We start from the raw sequence: 26,001 nt of genomic DNA, 5'->3' as shown, positions 1-26,001 counted from the left end.
ACTGAAGACAAGTTTTGTGGGCTGGGCAGCACGAGCTGTCGAACTTGCACTATAACGGACTGTCACAGAGAAACTACATATTTTGCAAAATATATCAAAATTCAAAAGGTTCAGTGCATTTACATATATCAAATCGAAGGGACTGACACAGTGAAAAGAATCTGTCCGACCCTCACCAATACCCGCGCACACTTTTTAAAAACTTTACTTACTTACTTACTTACTTGCTTACTTACGTGAAATCTCCCAAACTGGCAACGCGGGGCTTCGCGTTTCCTGCTGCTGCCACTACAGACAGGCGTTAGTCATCATACCGGGTGAGCCGAACTTGTGTTTCCACCTCATACACACGTCCTTGGAAGCCGAGGTTGTTTCAGATGTCTGCTCGTGTGTTGGTACATATTTCAGGTAAGCACCAATCCTGAACTGAAGAGATTCCAACATCAATATCGCGGTGTTTTATAGGACAGAGGTCGCGATGGGCTGCCTCTTGGGACCACACATCTTTCATGCTTCTTTATGCAGGCCACACGACTTGTCTGTTTTATCACAGTTTCTTGCGGTGAGCTACAACTCTAGTGACGACAGTTGCTGGGTTTCACTTACTGACTATTAGATTAAAGACAGCCGCTGCGTAAAACATTATGACCTCGCGGACTTGCCGTAGCATGCCGTCTTCTTTCCGGTGGGGCAGCTGTTGCCATGGTGACTCCATGTACAAGTTATCGGTAGTGGCAGCTAACTGAGCTTCAAACCGCAGACACACCTTGAAGCACAAGACCAACATAGACTAAAAATTTAAAAAAAAAAAAAAAAACACGGGGAAAAAAATGGCGTCTTGCCTGGTCCCCGATTCCCCGGCCGTTATGGTGGCCCTCGAGCATTTGAAGGAGCTGGACAAGCAGCTCAAAGAGGAAGGGATACCATTCTCACCTGAAGCCAGCCTCCACCTGACGGGGATAACATCTGCTATCACTGAACTGGAGGCGGACCGCCGTGCAGCTTATGAACATTTAGAAGTGGAAACCATAGAAAACAGCAAGCTAAGACACCAAATCAACAATATAAGAGATAGAATGAGCCAGAATATCATGGCTGATGTTGCAGCAGCCCGGGCATCTAAAGCTGAGGAGATAGAGCAGCTGCACAAAAACCTCACCACAGTTTATCAGCTTCAAGAAGCCACTGAGAAGAGGCAGGAAGCCTTCTTGAGCCAGAACAAAGTACTGCATCCAGAGCGAGAACAGATGAAGGCTGAACATGAAGAGATCATTGCTGCTCAGAATGAGCAAATCACCTTAAAGTATGGCTTACAGATGCAGCTGGATCAGTCTCGGCATCAGACAGAGGACCTGAAGCCCTGCATTGCTGCTGTTGAAGAGGATAAATTAACACTGCAGCAAAAGATGGTGTTGGAGAGAGAGACTTTCACTGTGAAAAAAGACAGCCTGTCCAGAGAGGTGGACCAGGCCAAGGAGAAAATTACGCAGCAGAAGCAAGCGATCAGGAGGAGCAGAAAAGAGTTAGACAGACTTAATGACAAGAAACAAGAAACCAGTGACCATCTGGGTGAGCTCATGATTGTCATGACTAAGTTGGAGAGCAATATACAAAAACTGGCAGCATCTCGGTGCCAGTATGAGAAACAGCTACAGGGGGAGAATCAGCAGAGAGAAATGCTGAAAAAGGAGTTGTGTGAATTAGGGGAAGCCTTGAGTGTTGCTGTCCAGCATCTTAAAGAGGAAATTGCAACACTGGAGGGTAAAATAGAGGAGGGACGAACATCAAGACTGGTCTGTCTGGACACCCTGGCTCAGATCTATGAGATATTCAAGCAACAACAAGATGAAGAGAATGAAGTTAGGGCAGAGCATTCCCACATCTCACAGCAGCTGGAGCGATCCAAGCTGCAGCTGGAGGAGTGTGTTTCCTCCATAGTCAAACACAGTAAGGAGATCAAAGAGATGGACAAGCAGAATAAAGAACTCCTGGAAGTTGACACCATCACAAAGCGTGTGTTTCAGAGGAATCAGGAGGAGCTGTGCGATAACATGGATACAGAGAAGAAGAACATTAGCAATTTTGTGGAGGAGAAGAGGTGGCTAACAAGGCTTTTGGAGGAGGAGAAGAGGAAGCAGGAGGAGCATGTGGCAAAGATGACCTCTGAAATCAGCGTCGCCTGGAGGAGATATGAGGAACTTCGACAAGAGGAAGCCGCGCTCCGAAAGCGTCAGCCCAAGAGCACAAGTGCTGACTTGCTGATGAGCCATGTGACCCAGTGTGAGGAGGAGTTCAGACAAAGAGAGACTAAACACCATGAGGAAATGGACCAGTGCATTGCAGAGACCGAGAGCATCATGAGGAGCTACGAGGTGAAGCAGAGGGAGGTGGAGGACAAAGAGGAGACGCTGAAGGAGGTGGAAGCAAAGTGGAATGAAGAGCAATCCAGGCACCAGAGACTGACAACGCTGACCTACGAGCTGAGGACGACGATGGAGGATCTGGAGCTGCAGATTCAGGGGCTAAAGGAGAAAACTGTCTCTCTGCTTCAGCCCATAGAGGAAATGAAGGCTGAGCTGGAGGACATGCGAGGATGTTACATGGACTTGCTAGACAAACAGGCCTCAGAGCTGAGAACTGTAGAGATGAGCATCTTTGACAATAGCATGAAACCGGAGCAGGTCAGCGTGGAGAACAGCAGGCTGCATCTACATATCACACAGATGACAGAGGATGTTAGCAGAGCCAGGAGGAACAAAGACAGATACTGGCAGGAGGTTCACAAGTTCAGGAAGGACATAAAGGTCTTATTTGAGAGCTTACAGGAAGCGTGGAAAGAGGATTCATTGGTAACTCAGGACTGGAAGAGCAGAGATAGTGTTCTGTTGGTGTCGTTTAGGGCCATGATGAATGACCTGCAGACTAGGAGACTACAGTTAGGCAAAGTCAGCACACTCCTTCTTCAACAAATGTTAAACTTCAGCGAACGACTGGGGGATAAAACAACTAAAGAACAGCAGTGCTGAGTTGAACTGTTGTGTCTATGGGAATGTAATGCGTGGAATTCTTAAAGATTATATGAATTTGCAATAACAAAAAAGTAATAAAGCTCACAGCAACAACACAACGGTATAAAGTGATGTCTGGCTCAAAATAGGTTACCAGGTGGCTTGGTGACCATTTTCTTAATCACAGTGAAAACAAATTGATTTTTTTTTTTTTTTTTTTGTACTTTGATTGTGAATAAGGGCCTCCTACCAGTGGGCATGTTCCATAGTTCAAGAGTTTATTTTTAATGCAGATTCATAAAAATACAATACAGTTTGAACACAACTCTTCTGGGTAGACTTCAGTAAAAGGTATCCAAACTGGGACATAATCATCCTTTTAATTTCTATTCATATTGACATGATTTGAGTAATCATGTCATGAACATTTAAGTAGATGCAGTATTAACTTTAGTACAAAGATTTAGTGTAGACAGTTTTTTCACTTATACTTTTAATTGATTTGTCCACAGTATAAAGTACATTCTCACATGAAACAAATCCCATCTAGTCCATCATGATATTTCCAAATTTTTTGTTCAGCCACACCTGCTGGATTTCCTCTCTACAGTCCTTAATCAATACATTTTGAAACCAAAACTCCAGTAGCATGTCTCAAGTAAAGGTAAAAACTGGTCAGGTCTGAATTCCCAAACAACCCACCAAACCACTTTGCCTCTCCTCCAGGATGTCACAATGCAGGGTAAATAGAATTCAAGTGTAATTTTCAATAATTAAAACAAATAAATTATTGTTTGTATTTTCTTTCTTCCCTTTACTTCATTGCTTTTTGAAGTTGTTTCTGAGTAATACCTCAAGTAGGTGGGAAATCTAAAGGATTTTCAGCAGAAAATGCTTGAACATATATGTAAAACAAAAAGCTTTGGAAACATAACAAAAGAAGCAGATGAACAGAGCCTGCGGGAGTAAACAAGTCCAACTTCTACCTAGACAGCGTTATTGTCTATATTGTTGTCTTTTTGTTTTATAGTTTAACCATTTTCCCAGTTTTTTTTTTTTTTCAAACTGTACTTCATCTGTACCCTGTATGTCAGATTCTCCCTCTCCTGAATATCATCTATGATGGTCAGCCATTGTTTGTGATTTGGAGCGTCCATCTTCAGCCAGTTCTTTGTAATTGCTTCCTTTCCAGTGGCAAGAAGGATCTTGACTAAACATTGATCTCTCTTGTGCACCGTTCACTCCATGTGTCCCAAGTACAGTACAAGACATGTTTGTGGGATTTTATCACCCAAGACCTCACAAAGAACAAAATGAATACCATCCCAGAAAGGTTGTATTTTCATGCAACTCCACAAAATGTGTGTGTGGTTTGGTTCCATGTCCTTGCATAATCTCCAGCATGGTTGTTGAATCTTTGTTTGTTTACTTTTAATTTTAGGTGCAATAAAATACAGAATCTGGCTCTTCCAAATAAACTCTCTCCACCCTTGTGATTGTGTCGTGTTCAGGTGAAATTTCCACACGTCATACCACATCCTTTTTGGGATTTCCTCACCCAGTTCTTTTTCCCATTTGATTTTTACATATAATGTTGTGTCATGTTTAGAGTCATCAGACAATGGTGCAGGATTGACACTCTTCTGGATGTAGCCTTACTGTATGCTTGTACCAACATCTTAATGATTGGGTGACTTTCCTCCTTTCCTTTCTTGTTTTTGTTGTTGTTGTAATGATCCCTCATCTGTGAGTATCTAATTCAGTCCTGATTTACTATTTGATGTGGGGGGTTTTTTAATTCTTAAAAGCTTATCATTTCACACTTATTAATTACTCTGCATATGGCTGTTATGCCCCTTTCTGCCCATTGCTTAAATCTGGTGTCAGTTCTTCCTGGTTCAAATTTGGTTCAAATGCAATCCATTTTAATAGACCAAGTTAATTTACCAATTTTAGTTGTTTTCCAGTAGAGTACCAAGTTTGTACTGAAAGTTGAGGACGATTTATCTGGGAGGTTGACCTACTTTGGGTTTTGGCACCAGAGCTCTTTGGGTGCGTTGTATCCGGAAATCCGCATTTATTAAGAGTTCCTCGCAGAACCATTTATCCATGAACTGTGCCATCGAATCCCACGTTGACTCTGCTCCCTCCTGTGCACTATATAGCCATAGGTTGTTCCTTCTGGACCTTGCATCTAGTCTAATTTGTCCATCAATCCTTGCTGCTCTGTCATTAATTACTGCAGTGCACAGTTAGCTTCGGAGCTCCATGCTTCAACTTCCCCAGTGCAAGTTAAAGCAGCATCCATCTTTTCTCCCTGCTCTCCTATCATTGTAGTTATTTTAGCAAATTTGTGGTCAATGTCATCTTGTCAGCTCTGACAATTCATTTCTCATTCTGGTCATAATCTCGTCTTTGACCAATTTCAGGTCTGATTTCAGTTCGTTTTGCAAGGTCTGAATCTGTTTGCTAATGCCATCCAGGCTGGTTTGGGATAACGCCGTGGCATCATTAGCTTCAGGTGGTAGCATACTCCGTGGGTTGGGTGGCTTATTTCCTTAACTTGATTTTCAAGGATTTTCTTGGTGTTTGTTTTAGTTGTACCTCCACTGATTCTCTGTGTTTTTTAAAGGCCCTTCTGTATTTGTTTGTCGAGTTTTGGCGGAGTAAATTGTGTTGGCGTGAGGGAGCTCTCAACTCAGCCGTGCATGCTGCTCTACTGTCCCACCATAGGTCCCAGTATAGACATTTTAACGTCTTTTTGACTTGTCAAACACCGGTGTCACTAATAACATGATTGATTTCTCCATTGCCTTAATGTTTTTAGTTCTTCTAGTGCTTTTCCTGGAATTGTAGTGTAGTAGTGAAACGAGCTTTCAGATCACAGGCCACAGTTCTGGTGGACATTCCTGCAGTCATCATGCCAATGGTATGCTCTCTCAGAACATGTGACATCTGTGTCATTGTGTTGTGTGATCAAACTGAACATTTTAGAGTGTCCTTTTATTGTGACCATCCTAAGCACACCTTGATATGCCACACCTGTCAAGAGAATGGAATATCATGGAAAAGGTGAAGTGCTCACTAACACAGATTTTTTTAACACATTTGTGACCAAAATGTGAGAGAAATGTTTCTGTTATTGCAGAAAAAAAGTCTTAGATCTTTGACTTAAATCTGTGAATCTGAGCAAAAACAAAAGTGTTGTCTTTTTGTTCAATTTTTTTTCTTTTCTACTTTTCCTTATCAAAAGGCCCTTTTCACAGAGGACATTTTGAGATGTCCCAGTAGGAAAAGCACAGGTGTACATAATACAATGAATGATGGCTGGATTCTGTTTGGCTGCTTCAGTTTGAGGGCTCTGGTGTTGAGCTTGCTTGGACAACTAAACAGAACAGATCCACTGCTAATGTTAGTGGTACACCTGTGCTTTTACCAGTCAAAGTCGCTGCTGTAAAAATTGGCCGTGTGATCATTTACTAAGGAATCTCTTAGTCTATGCTCAGTTGGTTTTGTAATATTGACACAGAAATTCAACTACAGTAAATCACAGTTTGGAATGTAGTTAATAAGCTGAATAGCAATTAGCAGTAGCTTTTCACAGAGGACATTTGTCAGCATTGAAAATCTGACAATAATAAGGCAGCTGACAGAGATTAAACAACTTGATTCGCTTCTTGAATGGAGGCCTTGTGTGGAATATGTGTGCTGTGGTTCCAGTATGGTGCATGTAGAATAAGCATAAAATGTTGGTATAGATTGCTACCGACTATTTTAGCCAGAAAAGAAAGGAAAAGCATGATGGCGATGGGTTTGCATTTTTGAGGGCATATAGCCCAATAGCAAACGGCACTATTTTTAATCTAATGTGAGATCTTTGAACGCAGGTGTAGTTATGAGGTGAAAATCTGAATCATTTGCAAGGTCCCCCACAGGCCCCAGTGCAACCACACTGCCTGCACTGTGACGCCCCTGTGTGGTTCTCTCCTCCAACGTGCTCACCTAAAAGTGTTGCTAACCAATTTCCAAAGTTACATGTTCACTTCCTGTGCAGTGCAGTTCTTAATTGCAAATGCTGTTGTCATGTTAGTGGTGACATTTTTTGGGAAAACCAAAATGATTTGGCAGTTACTGCATTTTACCCACCTATGGTTGATCTTAGTAAGTAAATTCAAACTTCTGGGTGTTTTCTCAACTTTTCCATCATTACTTTTAAGCCTCTGTCATATATGTTGTACACTTCTTCCACGCACTGGTGTAAAAAAAATAAATGAAAAGAATAGCAACAACAACTAAAGTCCCTCTTTTGACTGTTTCCTTTCATTATAGGAACTTCTACTGTCAGTGTGATGTGTATATAGTTACCAACTTACCATCTATTTGTTGCACTTGAGAATGCACAGTAACTCCACTAATTTCCACCAATTATGTAAGCCAAATGTCACTCACTGCCCAAAGATCATTTCAAAATAAAATGGTGAATTTAAAAGAAATAATTAATTGGCAGTTTTGAAGAAAAAAATATTAAAATTTAAAATGTGGGCAGTCACTTTTGTGCTGCCTGTTGCATTCATCCGATGCCATATTTATTTTCGATGAGTACAATAAAGCTCAGGGAATAACTACCATCACTTTTTCTTTCTCTTCAGATGTTATGAGGTTTGACCCCTGCTTCCTGTTTGGCTCCCACCAGCAGATGGCAGAGGGGACCGGTTTCTCTCCACTGTGACCTTGCCTTGCAGCTAAAGGGTCAAACAACCACCCACTTCCCACTGAACAAAAACAAGCATACGCATGCACAGGGGTACATTCCCACCGTCTGCGACACATATTAGGACCACATAAGAACAGTGGAAAAACAAGGCAGCAGCTGCACAAGTGGAGCTGAAGGGAAATCAACATCTAATTCCACTAAAGAAGGTAAGTTTTCAGTATGGTCAGTCTGTTTGTTACAATATATTTGATACTGGCTTTTGCTTGTAAGCAACTTTTAATGAGCTCTCTGGTATTGTGTCTGCGTGGGAAAGATACTGTAACACAACTCTTCTGATGAGGAAATTTTGTGCCCAGACAGTGGTTTATCAGTACATTTTGCTGTGTCAACTATCTTGTTACCTTAAGCTGAAGAACACATGCTGCTGTAAATCTGAAAAGGCTCTTTGAGTTATGTAATGTTTTATCATTTGCACACTCATCTGAAAAGTCAACATTTTGAAGACACAAGCTTTTCACTGGACAGTGACTATTTCTGAACCAGTTTTTATATTGACTTAAGTCATATGTAATAAAGTTTTTTGTCTTCTGCAGTAATTTTTGGAGAAACAAAACTTCTCTGGTCTCCAAAAGATGACTTTGCCCTCATATTTAAAAGGGCACCCCACTGATTTTAAATGTAAGGGCTAATTTATGCATAAAGTTAGGTATGTATACAGAGACAGAGACGGATGGAGCCTTCTGTCTGTACTCTGTGTTTATTTAGTCCGTATTTGTGCACGTTTTCTGAAAACTTACGAATACAGATGAAATGGAGCAGTACCGCTAAATATCATGGGGGCAGTGAAGCATAGTTCAAGCCAGATATGACGAGAGGAGAGGAAGAATACATTTAAATAATGGCAGAACAGAAATAATTGTTAAAGGGAAATTTCGGTTTATTTCAGCCCGTCTCCTATCGTCCTAAATTTGTTTCAAGTGACTAGTGACATAGAAATAATAGTTAGCATGTAAGCCATTAGCCTAGATACAGCCGTAGTGTCAGACCTGTTAAAACGTAAGTGAACGGGCATACCGTCAAGTGCAAAGTTAGTCCACTAAACAAGCTTTTTTTTCCACAAAGACCGCCTCATATCGTTAGGATTAATGTCAGAGAACATATAGAAAACGACATGTAAACGTGTTGTCTTACCTCACCGGTGTGCTGCCATGTTTGTTTACCATCTAGCTCTGCTTTCCAAAGCTCGGCCGAAATATATATCGCCAGCTCTAGATAAAGCCCAGCTGGATACTACTCCAGGTGGAGGTGTCTCGTCCTCAGTCACATCCAGACCTTGAAAATAAGGCTGCAACCAGTCCCATTCCTTGCAACAGAGGCATTCCTCACAGGTACACCACCAATCTCCAGAGCTACGCAGCCTTGCAGCAGCCAGTCGTCCTCTACCTGTTGCGCCTCTCTCTCTCTCTCTCTCTACTCCTCCGTTCTTCAATTTCACGAAGGTCTTTGTCAGTGTATTCTTCCAGCTGTTGCTACTTGTTCAGGCACACTATGAGATTGCTGCTTGTTCTCGTGAGATTTCAGGCACAGTATGAGATCGTTGATTGTTCTTGCGATATTTCGGCCGCGCTTTGGAAAGCAGAGCCAGATGATAAACAAACGCTACTAATGCGCCCCGGCTATATCTAGGCTAACAGCTAACATACTAACTATTATTTTTATGTCACTAGTCACTTGAAACAAATTTAGGACGATAGGAGACGGGTTGAAATAAACCAAAATTTCCCTTTAATATAGTAAAAAAAAAAAAAATCTGTCTACCTGTCGATGTATTTAGTGGCCTCACAGACCACTGCAGACTACAGCGCTACCTCCGTTTAAAGGTAGGGGACAGTGGGGCATCACGTTAGTTATGGCTAAATGTTATCAAAACTGTTTGAGATTGTTTTTTCTGTTTTATTTTAACAGTATGCACATCCCCGCTACAAATGAACAGTTGGTGTTTTCACAGCATTACAACTAACCCCGCTGTTTTGGAAATTTATCAAGGCCAGCCGACCCTTGCTGGGAGATGGTTACATAGTTTAAAGCGGTGCTATGTTTTAGGCAACAAGACAGTTATTATGATGATATATGGTTGGATTTGATGACTTGCATAGACTGCTCAGTAATTGAAAAACAAGTATGACAAAGAAATTTGTCACTGTTTGGCAGTATTGTGGTCAGGTGAAGCACGAAAGGATCAATCCTGTGTAACAACTTAAAAAGTCTTTTACACTTTACCCTGTGTTCGGTTGTGCCCCACTCTCCTCAACGTCATTCGTCCTCCACCTCCATCGCTGTATTTTTTCTTGTGTGAAACTTTTCACTCTGCCCTCTTGCACCATCTATTGGCTGTATCTGTGCCATCATAAAGGACGCATAGAAGTATAAGGGCAGTCATGTTAAAATGTTTGAAATGGATGTATCTATTTTTGTCCATAAAAGGAGAATAAATTAGCCTGAAGGATCATTTTACTGGTAATGAGGAGCTCTACCCAGCCTGAGAAAACAGTTGTATAATCTGAGAAAATAATTCCAGTGATGTCATCAAGGCTAAATTGGACTGGGCCGCAAATTTTACAGGACAGGAAGGGTCAAATAAAGGATGCTGTTGAATTGTATAATAGGATCCAGTGTTTCCAACATTTTAGCCATACTAGGGACTTAGTGTGAGGACTAATAATCTCATGTCAGTCTGAAGCTTGGGTGTGTTGGGTGTCCCAGTAGCTCGTAGTTGTTATATCTCAGAGAAATGGGAAGCTGTTGCTCATGACAGTTTTTTCTGCACTTTACAGACAGACAGTACTGTTGACACTGATATTTACAGGCCAGACAGGCCAAAGCAGAGCTAAAGGTGTTGCTTGCAGTACTTCTATATGTTCAGGAGTCAGCAAAGTCAAAGTCATTAAAGACATTTTTCACTTATAATATGCCCGTAAAATCATAGTTATAATAACAATAAACCATCATCAGTTTTGTGATCAGGTGACTGTAAATAGGGCATTGAAGCATATCACTATGGGAGCTATAGCAGGTTCCCATCTTGTGTTTTGGTTTGTGGTTGCAGGGTGATGCTTTTGTTTGTATTTGAAACAGAGATCAGGACAACTCTCAAGTCTACAGCTCTGATATTTGGTAATAAGTATGTTTCCGCTGGAAGAATGACATGTACTTTGCATTATGTGACAAAGGAGTCAGAATGCTTTTAGCTAAAACGATTCTCTCACTGTAACATATATTGTCTCACATTGTACCATGAGAATCTGCCACTATCTTTTCTATTGCAAAGTGTGTGTATGTGGTTTGAGGGTCTCTCTCTCTCTCTCTCTCTCTCTCTCTCTCTCTCTCTCTCTTTCTGTTGTAATATGAGTTCACTCAGTTTTGCAGTGGAGGAGGCTGCCAGTCTAAAGGTCAGAGACTAAAGGAGCAATTTCATGCTACAGACAAGATTACATATATGATGCCAACTTTAGGGTCTGCAAGATATCACACACACATATACTCAGACATGCATCTGGACATGCCTTAGTTTAAGATTTAAGAAAATATTGAACAAACAAATATTGAAAAAATGTCAGTTTTGGAGGACTGTTTTTAGTGAAGGTTCTTTACAATTAAAATTGGCTTTAATAAATTTCAAAGTGCACTGTTAATATATAATTCAGGTTATGGTTTCACTCCCAGTCTTGACTTGCAGTGTATAACAAATGTAAAGAGTTAAAGGGACAGTTCTCTCCAAAATCAAAAATACACAGTTTTCCTCTTACCTGTAGTGTAGTTTTGAGGATATCAGCTGTAGAGATGTCTGCCTTCTCTCCAGCATAATGGAATTAGATGGCGCTTGGCTTGTGATGCTCAAAGCACCAATACAAAACATATGGAAAACTCAATGGCGATGGCTCTTTACAAAAATCATGACCCAGTTACTCAAGATAATCCACAGGCCTTGTGAGCAGTTTCATAGAAACTGAAACACAGAATTTTTTTCTTTTTACCAAACTACACCCACTATCTGTATCACTGTGCAGAAGGAAGGGTGCATCTGCTGCTAGCTCACCTAGCCCACCAAGTTAGCTAACTTTACAGCTCAGCCGAGAATGCCATTAATGTTTACATGTCGTGCTGTCACAATCACAAGCCTCTCATAGGGATGGCTTACGAAATCTGGTATTAAACTGGTACCGCAGCTACATTTTGTAAGACTACAGTATTGATAAGCTCTGATATTATCGGTTCTTTTATTGGTAGTTGTGATTGTTAAAATATTAGCAATATCTGTCCATAAAATCATCCATGAGTAAATGCACACTTCCCTCTGAGATCCAAAATGGTTGGCAGGTGTAGTTTGGTTGAAAGAAAAAAGTTCCTACTAGGGATGTCCCAGTCTGATGTCAAAGATCAGTGCAATCAAGACATTTTTTAACTGATCGGTATTGGCTATATAGAGCCCAACTGATCCTTTGTTTTACATCTGTTGTCACACAGGTGTTTTTACTCATGAAAGCTTTCACGCACAGCAAAGTGGAGTGCAGCCATTGTCAACTCTCCTTCACTCCACTGATCTCCTGTGTGTAAAAACAGAGCCTGAGTCTTGCCCGCAGTGAAACACCACACGCCATAAGCAAAATGCAGTAGGAGACTGTTTATTTCAGTTATTTACCAAAGTCATGAGCCCTCGTTTCATTTCAGCTGAGTGTGAGAGTCTCTTGTATTGTTCTTTAAACTATGACATATGGAGTTTCACCGCCCTGCTTGGAAGAGAGACGGACAGTGGTGTACAACTGACCACAACTTAACACTCTCACCACGCCGCTCTAAGTGCAACAAAAGCCAGTGGGAGTAATTTATTAATGCAGCCTAATCTGGGAAAACGATGGTCAGACAAAAGTAAATTTTCAACTGAATATTGTTCATTCAGGTAACTCAGACAAGGCTGAGCCGAATCAACACTGGAGAATACTCTGTTCAAGGGACAGAGTCATTCCCTAGAGACAGCGATAAGGCAAAAAAAACAAGATTAAAGGGAGGGTTTGTCATTTTATACTTTGTTATATCATAATACATAGATAAATAAATAATAGGCTAATAAATACATTGTTTTAAAAACATTATGGAACCGTTTGGATGCAGGCATATTTTTTTAAATGCATTACAGAGCTAGTAAATCATTAAGCATTGGCCATACATTGGATTGAAGTACTTGAAATGTGCACTGTGCAGCTGTATTATTTGGGAAAATAGAAGTATGAGATCAGGACTCAGTATCAACACACTTATTATTAATAAATTGCAGGAAGCCATAATCATAATTGAGAATAATATGCAATTAATTGCACAGCCCTAATATTGGCGCTTTCACAAAATGTTCACACACTGAGATTTCTGATAAATAATCATACCTAATGTGGATATAATGACTAAGTAGGTAAAGGCAAAACTCAAAACACCTAGAACAGTCTGGGAAATACAGAAAATTACATCGCCTTACTGTAATGCAGCCTTTAACCAGGAAAAGACAACACTTTACAGTATTCAAAATTTGAGACAATATCCCGTCTCATGTCACAGTATCAATATAATATCAATATTTTGCCCAGCCTTATGCACACATGCAGATGAAGCAGCAACCTCTGAGGCCGAAAAATGAAGCCAACACTGCATGGCCAAAAACTGCAGTTCCTCTAATGGCCACTTAAGGCTGGCTTCAAACAGGCCCGTCCCCGCCTGAAAAGCCGACTGAAAATTCTTTGCTTGTGCAAAGTTTTCTTTCTTAAATACGTCAGAGCCAGTCAGGAAGATTTAGAGGGCAACAACGAGGTCGATGAGGATCAAACAGGCTTACCTGATTGTAAGGACACTGATCAACAGAAAGAATACATTACCGATGAGGCAGACACCTCATTACTGTTAGCATCAGATAGAGACCACCGTGCACCCGGCAGCTTCAGCATCAGGTGAGGGAGAGCTATGTGTAATGTGGTCTGTTTAATGTCCTTGTGCATTTGAAATGAGACGTATCCTCACCATAAAAGATTTTCAAGTTGTTCTGCTCCATGCTGCAGGAAAGGGGCCCACTCAGAGTTAGCTTAAGAAATATAATTTTATTTTTCTGCTGCTTAAAACCAACCTGTTTGTAGAAATCATGTATACCAGCCTCAGACTGGCAGCTGTCATGATGTGTTGTGACTTGTGGTAACTGTTAAGAGACTACGCACATCTGTAGACATTAGTCACCGCTCCTAAGTCAACAGAGCTCTTAGTACTTTATCACAGTGCTGTGTGCTCATTTGTGTGATGACACAGTGACGTCAAAGCAGTGCAGTGGAATATGAAAACATTTGCACCTTCACTCCATTCTGTTGCATTAAGGGATCCAGATAGAGAGGAATAATTACCAGCTGCGAATATGTTGTGACTTCTAGTATTATTTTCACTTTGTTAGTCTGTATGTGTGTCATCATGGCAAAATATGGTCCTTGTGTCACCTGTTGTATTGGGAACTAGGCCTACCACAGAAGCCGTTTTAAATATTTTACCAGGTGTTTATATGTCTGTCTGTCTGTCTGTCTGTCTGGACAGAATTTGTCAATGTGATAATGTTGCAACCATGCAAGATGAAGTCACAAAACTTTACAGGGTTCAGAGTTCAGAGGTGGCTGTGGTCCGAGCAAGTAGCTAGAAATGGAGGAGTAGAAAGTAGGGAAGGGGCCATTGCCCCTCTCCCCCACTCTATGCCCCTGGCTCATGAAACTTTACAGGTGTGTAACTGAGATCACAATGGTCACCAAGTTCGAAGATGGATGGGTCCAAGCAAGGGGGCTAGAGGAACGGGGGTAGAAAGTAGGGAAGAAACCTTTGGCCCCCTGCTTTACACTGCTAGCCAACATTCGATTTAAGCTGCAGATCGCTGTATCCTGGCTGAAGTGATCCAATTGTAAGATGGTGTTGTAAGATGGCTTTGTCTTTTCTCATAAATCATGAGAATTATTTAGCACACGAAGTACACACATGTGCAGCAATTAATGTTAATGTTTAAAGGGCCAGTGTGTAAAATGGGTTGAAAACAGTGACATCAGTGGTCAAATTCTAGATTGCAGGGCTCACTCGCTCACCCCTCCCGTTGGGTAAATGACGGTGGCCTCGTAGGGACAAAAAGCCTTGCGCACGAGTTTTTCAGGAGTAGGTCTATCTAGTGACGAGGTAAATGTTTATTTAGAAATCTAAACCATGTTACGATATTGTAATGAATCACTCATGAGCAGGAGACCAGAGGAGCGTTCGGGAAAAAGGCCCGTTTATTTGTGTGGTCCATTCGCAAACTTTATAACTAAAAAAACTTTTCACTACTCTCTGTCGACAAACTACTAACACTCTCTGCTGTTTCCTCCTCCTCCTTCCTTCCTTCCGCTGTCTTCGTTGGTTTATTTATACACGCGAAACGCGTTCTCTGGCTGGCTGGATTGTCCGCTAGGGCTGCCTTACATACATGGCGGTGCAAGATGGCGACCTCTCTAAAGCAAGGCCCTTGCTATATATATAAAAGCATAATTATAAGGCTACGAAAAGCAAACGAATTTTATTTTATAGCGATTATACACTTATATAAACATATTAATGGGTAGAATATTCAGATTCAGATTCAGATTGACAATAAACCATGCCAAATATTACGCACTGGCCCTTTAAAGATGAACAAGCGGATGCTTCACGGGGGTCTCTGCAGAATGCGGATTTAGACTCAGACACTGTTTGCTGCAACTTTTGCATTTTTAATCAACATGTTTAGGGGATCCTGAAATGATAAACTGAAAAAAAAAATTAAAAATTCTTATCTCTGCATTTTTTCATGATAAGTGGAATTTACTTCCTCATGTCTACAAATTAATTCAGACAAAACAAGAAGAAAAATACTTTTTGTTTGATGGATCACAACCTGTAGACACATAGCTGTGACTATGAGCAAGACTGAGTCTAAAGCAACACCTCTGTGAGGCTATTTTGAGCTAAATGAACATCAGCATGCTCAGGATACTGATGACGCGCTGGTGTTCATCAGGTATAATGATTACCATGATTAACATCTTAGCTTGGCATGTTAGCATGCTAACATTTGCATTTAGTTATTCCTAAACACAAAGTGCAGCTGATACAGATGGGAATGTCATTAGTTCTGTGGGTATTTAATCATAAATCAGTTGAAATTTTGACTCATGATGGTGCAGGATTAAAAGTAAAGGCATCACCAATGTTATTACAGTTTATCTTGAGGGAGAAAATGGACTTAGGTATAAAATTTTATTACAATTCATCCAATATAGTTAGGAAAATACTTAAGATCAAAATGGCAGACCGATTGACATTGCTATGCCTAAAACCACAGCCCATGCTGCTTACAAGGTCAAAAAGTCAGGAAACTCTGTTTAAATAAAGAATTTTTTTATTTCTACCTCTTTTCACAGTTTGATAGTCTGTGGGTAGTAACTCAGTTAAAGAGCAGTGTATCCATTAGATAGATTTATATAATTATATGTCGCAGAAATGTATTTTCTTAAATCCAGTGTCATGGGAAACCTGGAAAAGTCAGGGAATTTCACAATCTCATTTTCCAGGTCTGGAAAAGTAATGGAATTAGTAACAATCATAAAAAGTTTGTAAAAGTCATTTGACAATTAATTAATAATTGATCTTATGTAGATAACCTTCCGCATCTAATTCCAAGGCTTAAAAAGCGTAGGCCTATGCCTACATTCTTGCAGTTAAGGTCAAAATTATTTCCCCCGAGGAACTGTGAAACATGTCCCCAAAAATTCTGCCCAGTGTATGCATTATTTATAAATCTTAATATAGTAAAACATTCATCAGTGTCAAGGCCCCTATGTGGTACATTTTGTAATGTAAAATAAGTCTTTAGGTTTATTTTGTACCAAATGTAGCCTAGTGAAAATGGAGGTGGTCAAAATTATTAGCACCCATATGATTTTTTTTCCGTTGCATTTAAAGGTCATCACCTGAGAACATTAGAAACATGGGCATGAGTTCTGGGAGTCTGTCCTTAGGCTTGATGAGACTAGGGCTGACCTTCGAATCCATATTTGGACATTCGAAGCTTCGGAGCTCATAACGAATATAATTCGAAGCATTCGACGACGGGGGGGCGGACTCCGCGGAGGTCCGCAAGCCCTGTGCGCGCAAAGCTCAGATTTTACGACTCCGCTCCGCGCCCCAGTGTCACTCAAAAGCCTGGTCGGCATGTATTTTTCACATCCCCATGACAGAGACGTGCAAGAATTGGGGGTAATGTACTGTTTCACGGGCATTTTTATAGGAAACTACAACGCGGAAGTGCGCTCAACGCTCCGCTTATAGTGCGCCCGAGTCTGTGAGCACCTGAAATTAAAACCCTCGGCGCACACTGCAGCACAATCAAACAGATGCGCAGCTCAGAGCATCAGAAGCGTCTCTGACACCAGGCTCAGAGCGGCTCTGAGTGCGCTCGTGGCTCGTTGACGGGGTTAGTGTTGCGTTTAAGGCCTCCCCCAAAAAACGGGGGGGGGGAAAAAGCGCCGAAGCTTCGAATTTTTTTTCACATTCGAATCCCGTGCCATCGAATGAAGCTTCGAAGCTTCGAATTTTTGGGTCAGCCCTAGATGAGACCAAACTTGAGCTGTTTGGGCACATGGATGTTGCTTTTTTCTGGCAAAGGAAGGGAGAAGCCACAGTTAAGCATGGTGGTGGGAGCATAATGCTGTGGGGCTGTTTTGCTGCTTCAGGCACAGGGAACCTTGTTCGGGTGCATTGGATCATGAAGAAAGAAGATTATGTTGACATTTTGTAAGGAAATCTGCTGCCAGTCTAGCTTTAGGTCACTGTTGGGTCTTTCAGCAAGACAGTGACCTAAAGCATACATCAAAATTGGTCCAAAACTTCTCTGAAGGAAACCAGAATCAAAGTCCTGGAGTCGCCCACTCAGAGCCAAATTTCAGTCCTTTTGAGAACCTGTGGTGGGCGGTCAAAATTAATGTCAATGCTCAAAAACCACGCAAGGTCCCTCAACAGACATGTCCCTCAATAGGCTTGTGCCAACCTAGTTAGGAACTACCATAAGATGTTGATGTCAGTTGTGAGTCAGAAAGGTTACAGTATTGATTATTAATTGTTAGAGGGCGAATAATTTGGGCCTTGTCATTTTTGTCTTTTTCTTGTTTCAATTCAGCTCATCAGTGAAATATTTTAATCAAGCTTAGTGAAGATTTTCTCTTTGTTCTTTTGGAAGCAGTTAAACTATAAACACTTTTGGTTATGGTCATTTCCATGGAAAGGTTAATTGTTTTGTTTGATGTCATAAAGGGGGCTAATAATTTTGACCAAAACTGTATGTTGCTGCATTGTTTTCAGACTTGCATCCTGAAATGAGTTTATAATCAAATGAATAAAGAATACACTCACAGCATAATCTGTTCCTTTTTCCCTGAAAGCCAGTGCCAGACTCATATTCGTAAGTGGTTGTATGACTGTGCCCATAGTTTGGAGTTTTTTTTACGTTAATATGAACATAATCAACTATTAGAGATTTGAAAAGGTTGTTGATTCATTTTCACACAATAATTAAGATTTGGATTAAAGTAGACTATACAGTTCTGTTCATGTTATATGCCGTGAACGGTCGATTATGGGTCCTTAAAAAAGTCATGGAAAAGTTTTAATGAAAATGTGTGGGAACCCTGTGAATCGTTCAAGCCACAAACCACAGGTTGGGAACTGCAGCTTCTTACTGTAGTTATACTGTCTCAGTGAATAATTTTGATACAAGCCCAAAATATAGTTTGGAAAAGTACAGTGTACTACTGCACATGGAAAATAACACTGACATCACAATTTACCGTCACTAATGTCATCAAACTGACCTGGGTGCTGTTACAACATGCAGGCTGAGGAAGTTATTGTTGCAAAACACACACAGACCCACACACTTGCTCAGCTTAGCGCATAGTCATGCTGTCATTGTTGTACAGTTGTAACAGTTAAACTGTAAACCATTAAAATGTACTTATTCTCTGTTATGAGCCTGACTTATAGTTACCATGGTGACTCTAGTATTATGTTTTTGCCAGTGTTTGAGATGAGGGTGTGACAGCCTCTACATAAGTCCCTACAATTATGTATCAGAAATATATCAGCCACAGTCAAGCTTGTGTGTATGTGACTGTGAGAGAGCATAGTGTATTCCTCTCTCTCTCACCACCATGTGACCTGTAATACTCCATATGGCCCGCTGACGTCTGTACTTCCTAATCTCTGTCTCCCTGTCTCTCTCTACCTCGCTGAGGCTTTACAGGCAGCAGTGCTCAGCGAGAAGTCAGATTTGTGCCTTCACTTTGACAAAAACACACCTGTCACTGTCTCCTGTTGGACTGAACACACTTTCAGTTCAGCCAGGAAGCTTAATCAGCTGACAGCAATATACACTATCTGTTAAAGGGAGGTGTTAAGGACAATTTACTCAAGTGTGGAGTGGACATAGCTGTGGACAGTGATGGACACTATGGGTAAGAGTCAGCTATTCTTGATTTTTCTGTAGTTGAGGCCATGTTTATAGTACTGCACTGATAGGACTGGTGTCATTTTGAATATACAGAATCAAAGATCAGGGCAACAGTGATGTTCTGTATCTGATGGTGCTGTGGAGCAGAGAGCATAGGTTTAATCACCATATTCAGGCAGGCTGGTGCTGGCATGTATATGGACAGACATGGACCCGTGTCATTATTAACATTACTGTTTGACGGAGCACAAAGGTCTGTCCATGTTTATCTGAATGCACCAGGGTGTATGTTAAGTGACCCTTGGCACTGAAGTCCTGTTATCACTCAGTCACACAGAACTAGACAGATCCTAAACATCGGTGGTAGGAACAATATCTGTTTTCTCCTTTTATAGTCATATAGTTCTGGTCTACAGGAGCCAGGGAGAAGTTAGTCACCAGAATTTGTTTGACAGAGCAGAGGTCAGTCTCAGTTTTATGTATATTAATATGCAGTTTTTTTCACATTTGCAGAACAGCAGAACACACATTGTTGAAACAGATTTTGGCATACTGTTACAGGGAAGTGTGCATTACTTTGTTTGAGAAATGACTGACGTCTATGCAAAAAAATTGATTGGGTGAAATATACCTGTTTCTAGAAAATGTGAGCACCAACCTGAATGAGATTATACAAATATTTGTTTTTGTTTTGTTGTTATTGAAGTGTTCTTGCTGAAAATGAAAGATGAAAACATGTGAAGATCTAAAGCTCAAGTGTTTTTAGTATTACTGTTTATTGTCTGCTACAGCTGGAAGTTAACAAGCCTAACTACAGGTCAGTTTGCACTTTGCCTTAATTTGCTGCAGTTCAGAGTTCTCACAAACAGCACAGAGTTAAATACTAATGCAGGCATAAATTGCAATGAACAGATGGTTTTCTTTTTGTAACCAGCTAAGAGTCTTTCAGTCTCTTTTGAGGTCTTTCCACAGATATTTAAGGATGTTTTGGTCATGGGACAGTGACGGCCATGGCAAAACCTTCAGCTTGTGCCTCTTGAAGTAGTCCATTGTGGATTTTGAAGTGTGCTTAGGGTCATTGTCCTGTGTTGTAGAAGCCCATCTTCTCTTCATCTTCAGCTTTTTTACAGATAGTGTGATGTTTGCTTCCAGAATTTGTTGGAATTTATTTGAATCCATTCTTCCCTCAACCTGTGAAATGTTCCCGTGCCACTGGCTGCAACACAAGCCCAAAGCATGATCGATCCACCCCTGTGTATAGCAGTTGGATAGGTGTTCTTTTTACGAAAGTCTGCACCTTTTTTTCTCCAAACATACTTTTGCTCACTGCATCCAAAATGTTCTATCTTAACTTCATCACTCCACAGGACTTGTTTCCAAATAGCATCAGGCTTGTTTGAATGTTTGCTTTGCAAACTTCTGACGCTGACTTTTGTGGTGAGGACACAGGAAAGGTTTTCTTCTGATGACTCTTCCATGAAGGTCATATTTGTACAGGTGTCGCTGCACTGTAGAGCAGTGCCCCACCTCTCCAGAATCTGATAAATCTTCCTGCAGGTCTTTTGCAGTCAAAGGGGGGGTTTGATTTGCCTTTCTAACAATCCTATGAGCAGCTCTGTCAGAAAGGAACGTTTTCTTCATCTTCCAGACCTCAGCTTGACCTCCACAGTTCCTGTTAACTGCCATTTCTTAATAACATTACAAACTGAGGAAAGAACTACCTGAAAACATTTTGCTACCATGTCTCTCTTTCTGTCTCATTGTGTCATGCGGATTACTGTTAATTTATCATGTTAATCTGTTCTGTATGACATCTATTGCACATCTGGAAGAGGGATCCCTCCTCAGTAGCTCTTCCTCAGCTTTCTACCATTTTTTCCCCCATTAAAGGGTTAATATATATAATATAATATATAATGAATAAAATTGATTGATTGATTATAGCCTTCTCCTGTTTTGTGGGTTATTTTAGTTTTCAGAGTGCTAGGCAGCTGTTAAGATGAGCCCATGACTGCTGATTGTTGGGACAAGGGTTCAGGAGTATTTATCAAGCTTTGAAATTTGCATTACCTGGCCTTTCCTAACAATTATTTTGAACACGTAGTAGCCCTGACAAGCCAATTATGGTCTACGACTCTGGTAAAAGTTGTCTGAGAGCTCAAATGTCTTGGGGTGCCCAAATTTTTGCATGAATTTTTTTTACTGTCAAACTGTACGAAACAAAAATAATACACTGATCTTGCTTAAAATGTTGAAAACCATGTTTCATCTTAATTTTCATGCCTTTTGGAAATCAGCTCATCCTCTACTCACTAAACTATTCTCAGTAAAGGAAATTTTGACCAGGGGTGCCCAAACTTGTGCGTGCCACTAATATATAATGACAATATGTGCTGCTCCCAAATGGCCAAAAAAATTGTAAAAGCAGGTGTAAACTGTGTCACCAGCTGTTACAAACAATTTATTTTAGGCTCATTATCTTTTAATACCCAGTGTCGGTCTGTGGTAGTCATTGGGAAGCATCAGTCTTAATCCCAGGTCTCAGTAGTGATTTAGTTCACATGTGAGTGGACAGATGTTGAAGGGGACTAATAGTGAGCTGCACCCACGAAGCAGAAGCACTTCAGCCACCGTGTGAAATTAAAAAAACAGGGATTTGTCAGGCTTATCCACATGACTTGGCTGCTGAGACAGTGGAGCCTGTTAGAGGTGCTCACTCCCTCATCTCATAATTTGAGCTGAAGGTCAACAAACACAGTAAATCGAAAACAGCACCACCTGCTTACCAGAAGTATTCTGGCCATTCATTTACAGATGTGTCTGAAAATAACTCTTAGCTCCAGTTACTGCACCACAGATGTGTTGTTAAATTGACAAATGTTAATGTTTTATTTTTCTCCATCTTCACACCATCACCATCTTTGTATTTTTTTCCAATCAGTGTGTCCGATGGGTGGTGGGGCCACCAGGCTGTACGGCACCCTGACTCAGACCCTCAGCAGCAACTCTCCTCTCCCCCTCCCTCCATCTCACCAGCTTGCAGTCACAAACCTGGATCCAGCTTTCTGTCAGGTGACCCCCCCCTCATCTGTTCACTTTATCAATTCAAAAATGCAGCAGATATGTATAGTCATTTACCTTCTGAGGTGAAATAAAGGGTGTCATGTCTGTCTAACAGGAGCAGAAGGTGTCCCCCGTATGTGCCCCTGATCCAGTGGGGCTGCTTCGACAGTGTGAGGAGGCCCTCAGGGACCGACAGCCTCGCTTCCACAGAAAGTTCACTCACATCAGTGATGGAGACAGCGCCCCAAGCAGCCCCATCAGGGTGATGCAGTGGAACATCCTGGCCCAAGGTAGGCTACTTCTAGCCCTACTAATATCACATCACATCACAGTGGATTGTAGGCCTTGATATATCCAGTGACACATTAGCTTCCAAACAGTTGTATAAAAAAAGGTTTATTTGGGATACGATGAGATATGATGACACAAGTGGCTTTCAAACTCTGTGCTGATCCTTATTCCTAGTGTTTAAATAAATAGTTCAATTGATATCAGGTCTCAAACTTCCCTGCTTTCTTTTATGTTTGTGCAAGTCAAAGCTAAACTAATCAAACTAATCAAACCGATAAAATTGATATGTGTAACCTGAAAGAGGTCGCCCGTATTGACAAACCCACAAATAATTATCTACGGACTCTATCTAGGTATAGCTGCAGCTGGAGCAGCTACGTGACCTGCCAACCATAGCCTACAAGTCAGCCCGCAATCAGCGCCCTTCGCTTTTTGGTCAAGAAGCGGAACCCCTGAAGAAAATGCTAAGTTAGTGTTTCGCTAACGGTGATCTATTAGGACCCAGACACACCAAACCGACTTCATTGCACATGAACACAAAAGTTGCACATAAACATACTGCAAAGACTTCAGCCGATAGTCAACCAGTATGTACGTACGTTCTGCGCCTGCGTGAGATGAAATAACTCTCCACTCCAGCAGACAGCAGTCATCTGTTATCGTCATTCAAAGAGGTAAACGGAAAGACCATGTTGATGGAGTTAGCCAGTTAGCACAAGAACAGAGCATATTTACCATACCCCAGTGATCAATAACACTAACCATCAGAAAACATTTCTACTGAAGAGCTCAATAGATAAAGAAAAATAATCTTACCTTATGGAACAAGTCTGTTTTGTTCTCACTCCCTCTTGACTTAAGCTCTTTGTTTACTTTCCTCACCTCTGTTGCTCTTCTCATGCGCTGAGCTGAACCGGCAATCACAGTGATTTCATTCATTGACGGGTTCTGCCATCATAGTTGCTGATACAGCATGATGAATCAGCCAAAAAAACCCTGACAGGGTCCGATGAGGGGCAGAAGCGCGGGACACACCTCACCAAATAGGGCAGCAGAAGCTAGTTGAACGCTGACCATCCCTCAATGTTGGGAGTGAGACCAAGAAACAAACTTGTTACGCAAGGTAAGATTATATTTTTTTAGCCACTGAGCTCTTTAGCAGAAACGTTTCCTGATGGTTTGTGTTATTGATCACTGGCGCACAGTAAGCTGTTCTTTCAACATTGGATTGGGTTGTTAATGTGCTAACTAACCTCATGAAGGTCTTCCAGTTTCCCGTTTTGAATGACGAATACAGATAACCACTTTCTCCTGGTGTGGAGAGTTATTTCCTCTCATGCAGGTGCAGAACATCTTTCTTTGCGGTGTGTTCATGTGCAACTTTTCGGCTGAGACAGCGACGTGAGGCAACGCAGCACAGGGGCTTCCTGTTAGTTTCCTGCTAGTTCTGTGAAGTTGGTTTGGCGTGTCAGGGCCTTTAGGTTAAAAGAGAGGTGGTTAAGATTAGGGGAAGGCTAATGGTAAGGGCAACATCTTGTTTCTTATAAGGTGAATCAGGTCTTCATGTACAATAAATTATAAAATGTGTTATTGCTAAATTTTGCCCTATTTGTTTATTACGCCATGTTGTAGCAGGGTTCAGATAACCATCGCGCTGTGTTTGTCTTGTACTAATGGCGGGCGTGGTCTGTAGGTGTGTGTAATGTAAGCTACACATGGAATGTGTCTGCAGCTATACATGTCTCCCAGACTCAGCAGCTTTATGGAGCATTTTAGCCTCTCTGTTGGGGTTGTATGGCCCACACTGTAAGTGTTTTTGGCAGTTTATTAGAGACAAATCTCTCATAAAGCCAATGTATACTACCTGCCCAGCACCAAACTGTAGACATAGTTAGCAATTAGTTAAGCTAGCTAGTGGAGGTAATTGGAAAAACTAGCAAAATAAAACCCTATCATGCAAACATAAACTATGGAGCATTGTTCAGTCACACAAGGTTAACTGTCTACTAAAATCAGATGTCCCTCTTTCTTCTGTCCTTCAGCTCTCGGTGAAGGACTTGACAATTTTGTCCAGTGTCCCCCAGAGGCCCTCAGCTGGTCCCGCAGGAAATACCTTATCTTAGAGGAGATCCTCACCTACCAACCTCATATCCTGTGTCTGCAGGAAGTTGACCACTACTATGACACCCTCCAGCCAGTTCTGGCAGGCCTGGGTTACAGTAGCAACTTTTGCCCTAAACCTTGGTCACCGTGCCTGGATGTGGAGGGTAACAACGGCCCTGATGGCTGCGCTCTGTTCTTCGATCAGTCACGGTTCGAGCTCCAGGATAGTGTGAACATACGGCTCTCTGCAATGAGGATTCCAACCAATCAGGTGGGTAGAATCTGTGTAAAGCCACACTTGGACAAACACAAAAGCTATTCAAAAACATCTCTAACAGGCTGCTTTCTTGCAAAAGGTTGCCGTCGTGATGATGCTGCGTTGTCGGAGCACACAGAGATGCGTGTGTGTGGCAGTGACACACCTGAAGGCTCGTTCTGGGTGGGAGTGGCTCCGCAATGCCCAGGGCTCCGACCTCCTGCGACACCTCCAGAATCTGGTCCAGAAACACTCCAGTGATCCTGGGGCTGCCCCCAGCTCTGACATTCCTTTGCTAATATGTGGAGATTTCAACGCAATCCCAACTGAGGAGGTGTACCGACGTTTCAGCGCATCACCTCTGGGTTTGGACTCAGCCTATAAGAAACTCAGTCCGGACGGTTTGACTGAACCACAATACACAACATGGAAGATTCGGCCAACAGGAGAATGTTGTGCCACTCTGGACTACATCTGGTACAGTCAGGACACACTTAGAGTGGACGCAGTTTTGGACATGCCCACTGAGGAACAGATTGGGCCAAACAGGCTTCCATCCTTTGGCTATCCATCTGATCATCTCTCTCTGGTTTGTGACTTCAGCTTTAAGTAGGAGAAGTGAGAGGGAAATAATGATCCAGCGCAGAGGAACAGGCTGAGCTAAGAAGAGATGGAGTCGACATCGGCTCCTGGTTGGTTTCACTCAAGGAGAAGGCCTGCAGATGAGATGCCAAGAGATGGAAGCTAGCTTCTGACTGGATGGAAAAGTCAGATAACTTATGATGAAGGTGCAGAGCAACAGCATCGTCTACCTCCCCAAAGTCTAATATTATGCGTGTGTTTCCTGCACAATGTTACTGATCTGTACCTTCATCTGTACTCAAACACAAACCGTACAGTCAAACTAATGAATTGATTGGAAACTTTTTTGTCTAAATATATACATATATATAAATATATGCAAGAATAAAGTGTTTTTGCTGTA

General features: G+C 41.5%; 2 protein-coding genes across 4 annotated transcripts; both read left to right on the top strand.

Moving 5' to 3' along the window:
- The first annotated feature begins 278 nt into the window (after positions 1–278).
- Positions 279–26,001, top strand: LOC125886576 (nocturnin-like). 3 transcript variants are annotated; one of them, XM_049572899.1, is made up of 6 exons: positions 279–408; positions 7,658–7,928; positions 22,245–22,375; positions 22,482–22,656; positions 24,700–25,031; positions 25,117–26,001. In XM_049572899.1, the coding sequence occupies exons 3-6, from the start codon at positions 22,253–22,255 to the stop codon at positions 25,627–25,629; spliced, it is 1,143 nt and encodes a 380-aa protein (XP_049428856.1). In that variant the 5' UTR covers positions 279–408; positions 7,658–7,928; positions 22,245–22,252; the 3' UTR covers positions 25,630–26,001. The 3 variants fall into 3 exon arrangements, with proteins under 3 accessions (XP_049428856.1, XP_049428854.1, XP_049428855.1); XM_049572897.1 differs by lacking the exons at positions 279–408; positions 7,658–7,928 and adding an exon at positions 19,062–19,307; XM_049572898.1 differs by lacking the exons at positions 279–408; positions 7,658–7,928 and adding an exon at positions 19,063–19,307 and having other exon boundaries at positions 22,488–22,656.
- ccdc175 (coiled-coil domain containing 175) lies at positions 779–4,478 on the top strand. Its single transcript, XM_049572838.1, has one exon. It carries the CDS (start codon positions 831–833, stop codon positions 3,024–3,026), a length of 2,196 nt encoding a protein of 731 aa, XP_049428795.1. The 5' UTR covers positions 779–830; the 3' UTR covers positions 3,027–4,478.

The sequence above is a fragment of the Epinephelus fuscoguttatus genome, linkage group LG3, assembly GCF_011397635.1.
Source record: "Epinephelus fuscoguttatus linkage group LG3, E.fuscoguttatus.final_Chr_v1".
NCBI classification, from domain to species: Eukaryota; Metazoa; Chordata; class Actinopteri; order Perciformes; family Serranidae; genus Epinephelus; species Epinephelus fuscoguttatus.
This window is presented reverse-complemented; position numbering and strand designations above follow the sequence as displayed.

Coding starts and splice junctions, on each gene's coding strand:
- ccdc175 (XM_049572838.1), top strand. CDS start 831: ATGGCGTCTTGCCTGGTCCCCGATTCCCCGGCCGTTATGGTGGCCCTC.
- LOC125886576 (XM_049572897.1), top strand. Junction 22,376..22,481: donor TGGATCCAGCTTTCTGTCAG/GTGACCCCCCCC, acceptor TCTGTCTAACAG/GAGCAGAAGGTGTCCCCCGT. Junction 25,032..25,116: donor TGAGGATTCCAACCAATCAG/GTGGGTAGAATC, acceptor TTCTTGCAAAAG/GTTGCCGTCGTGATGATGCT.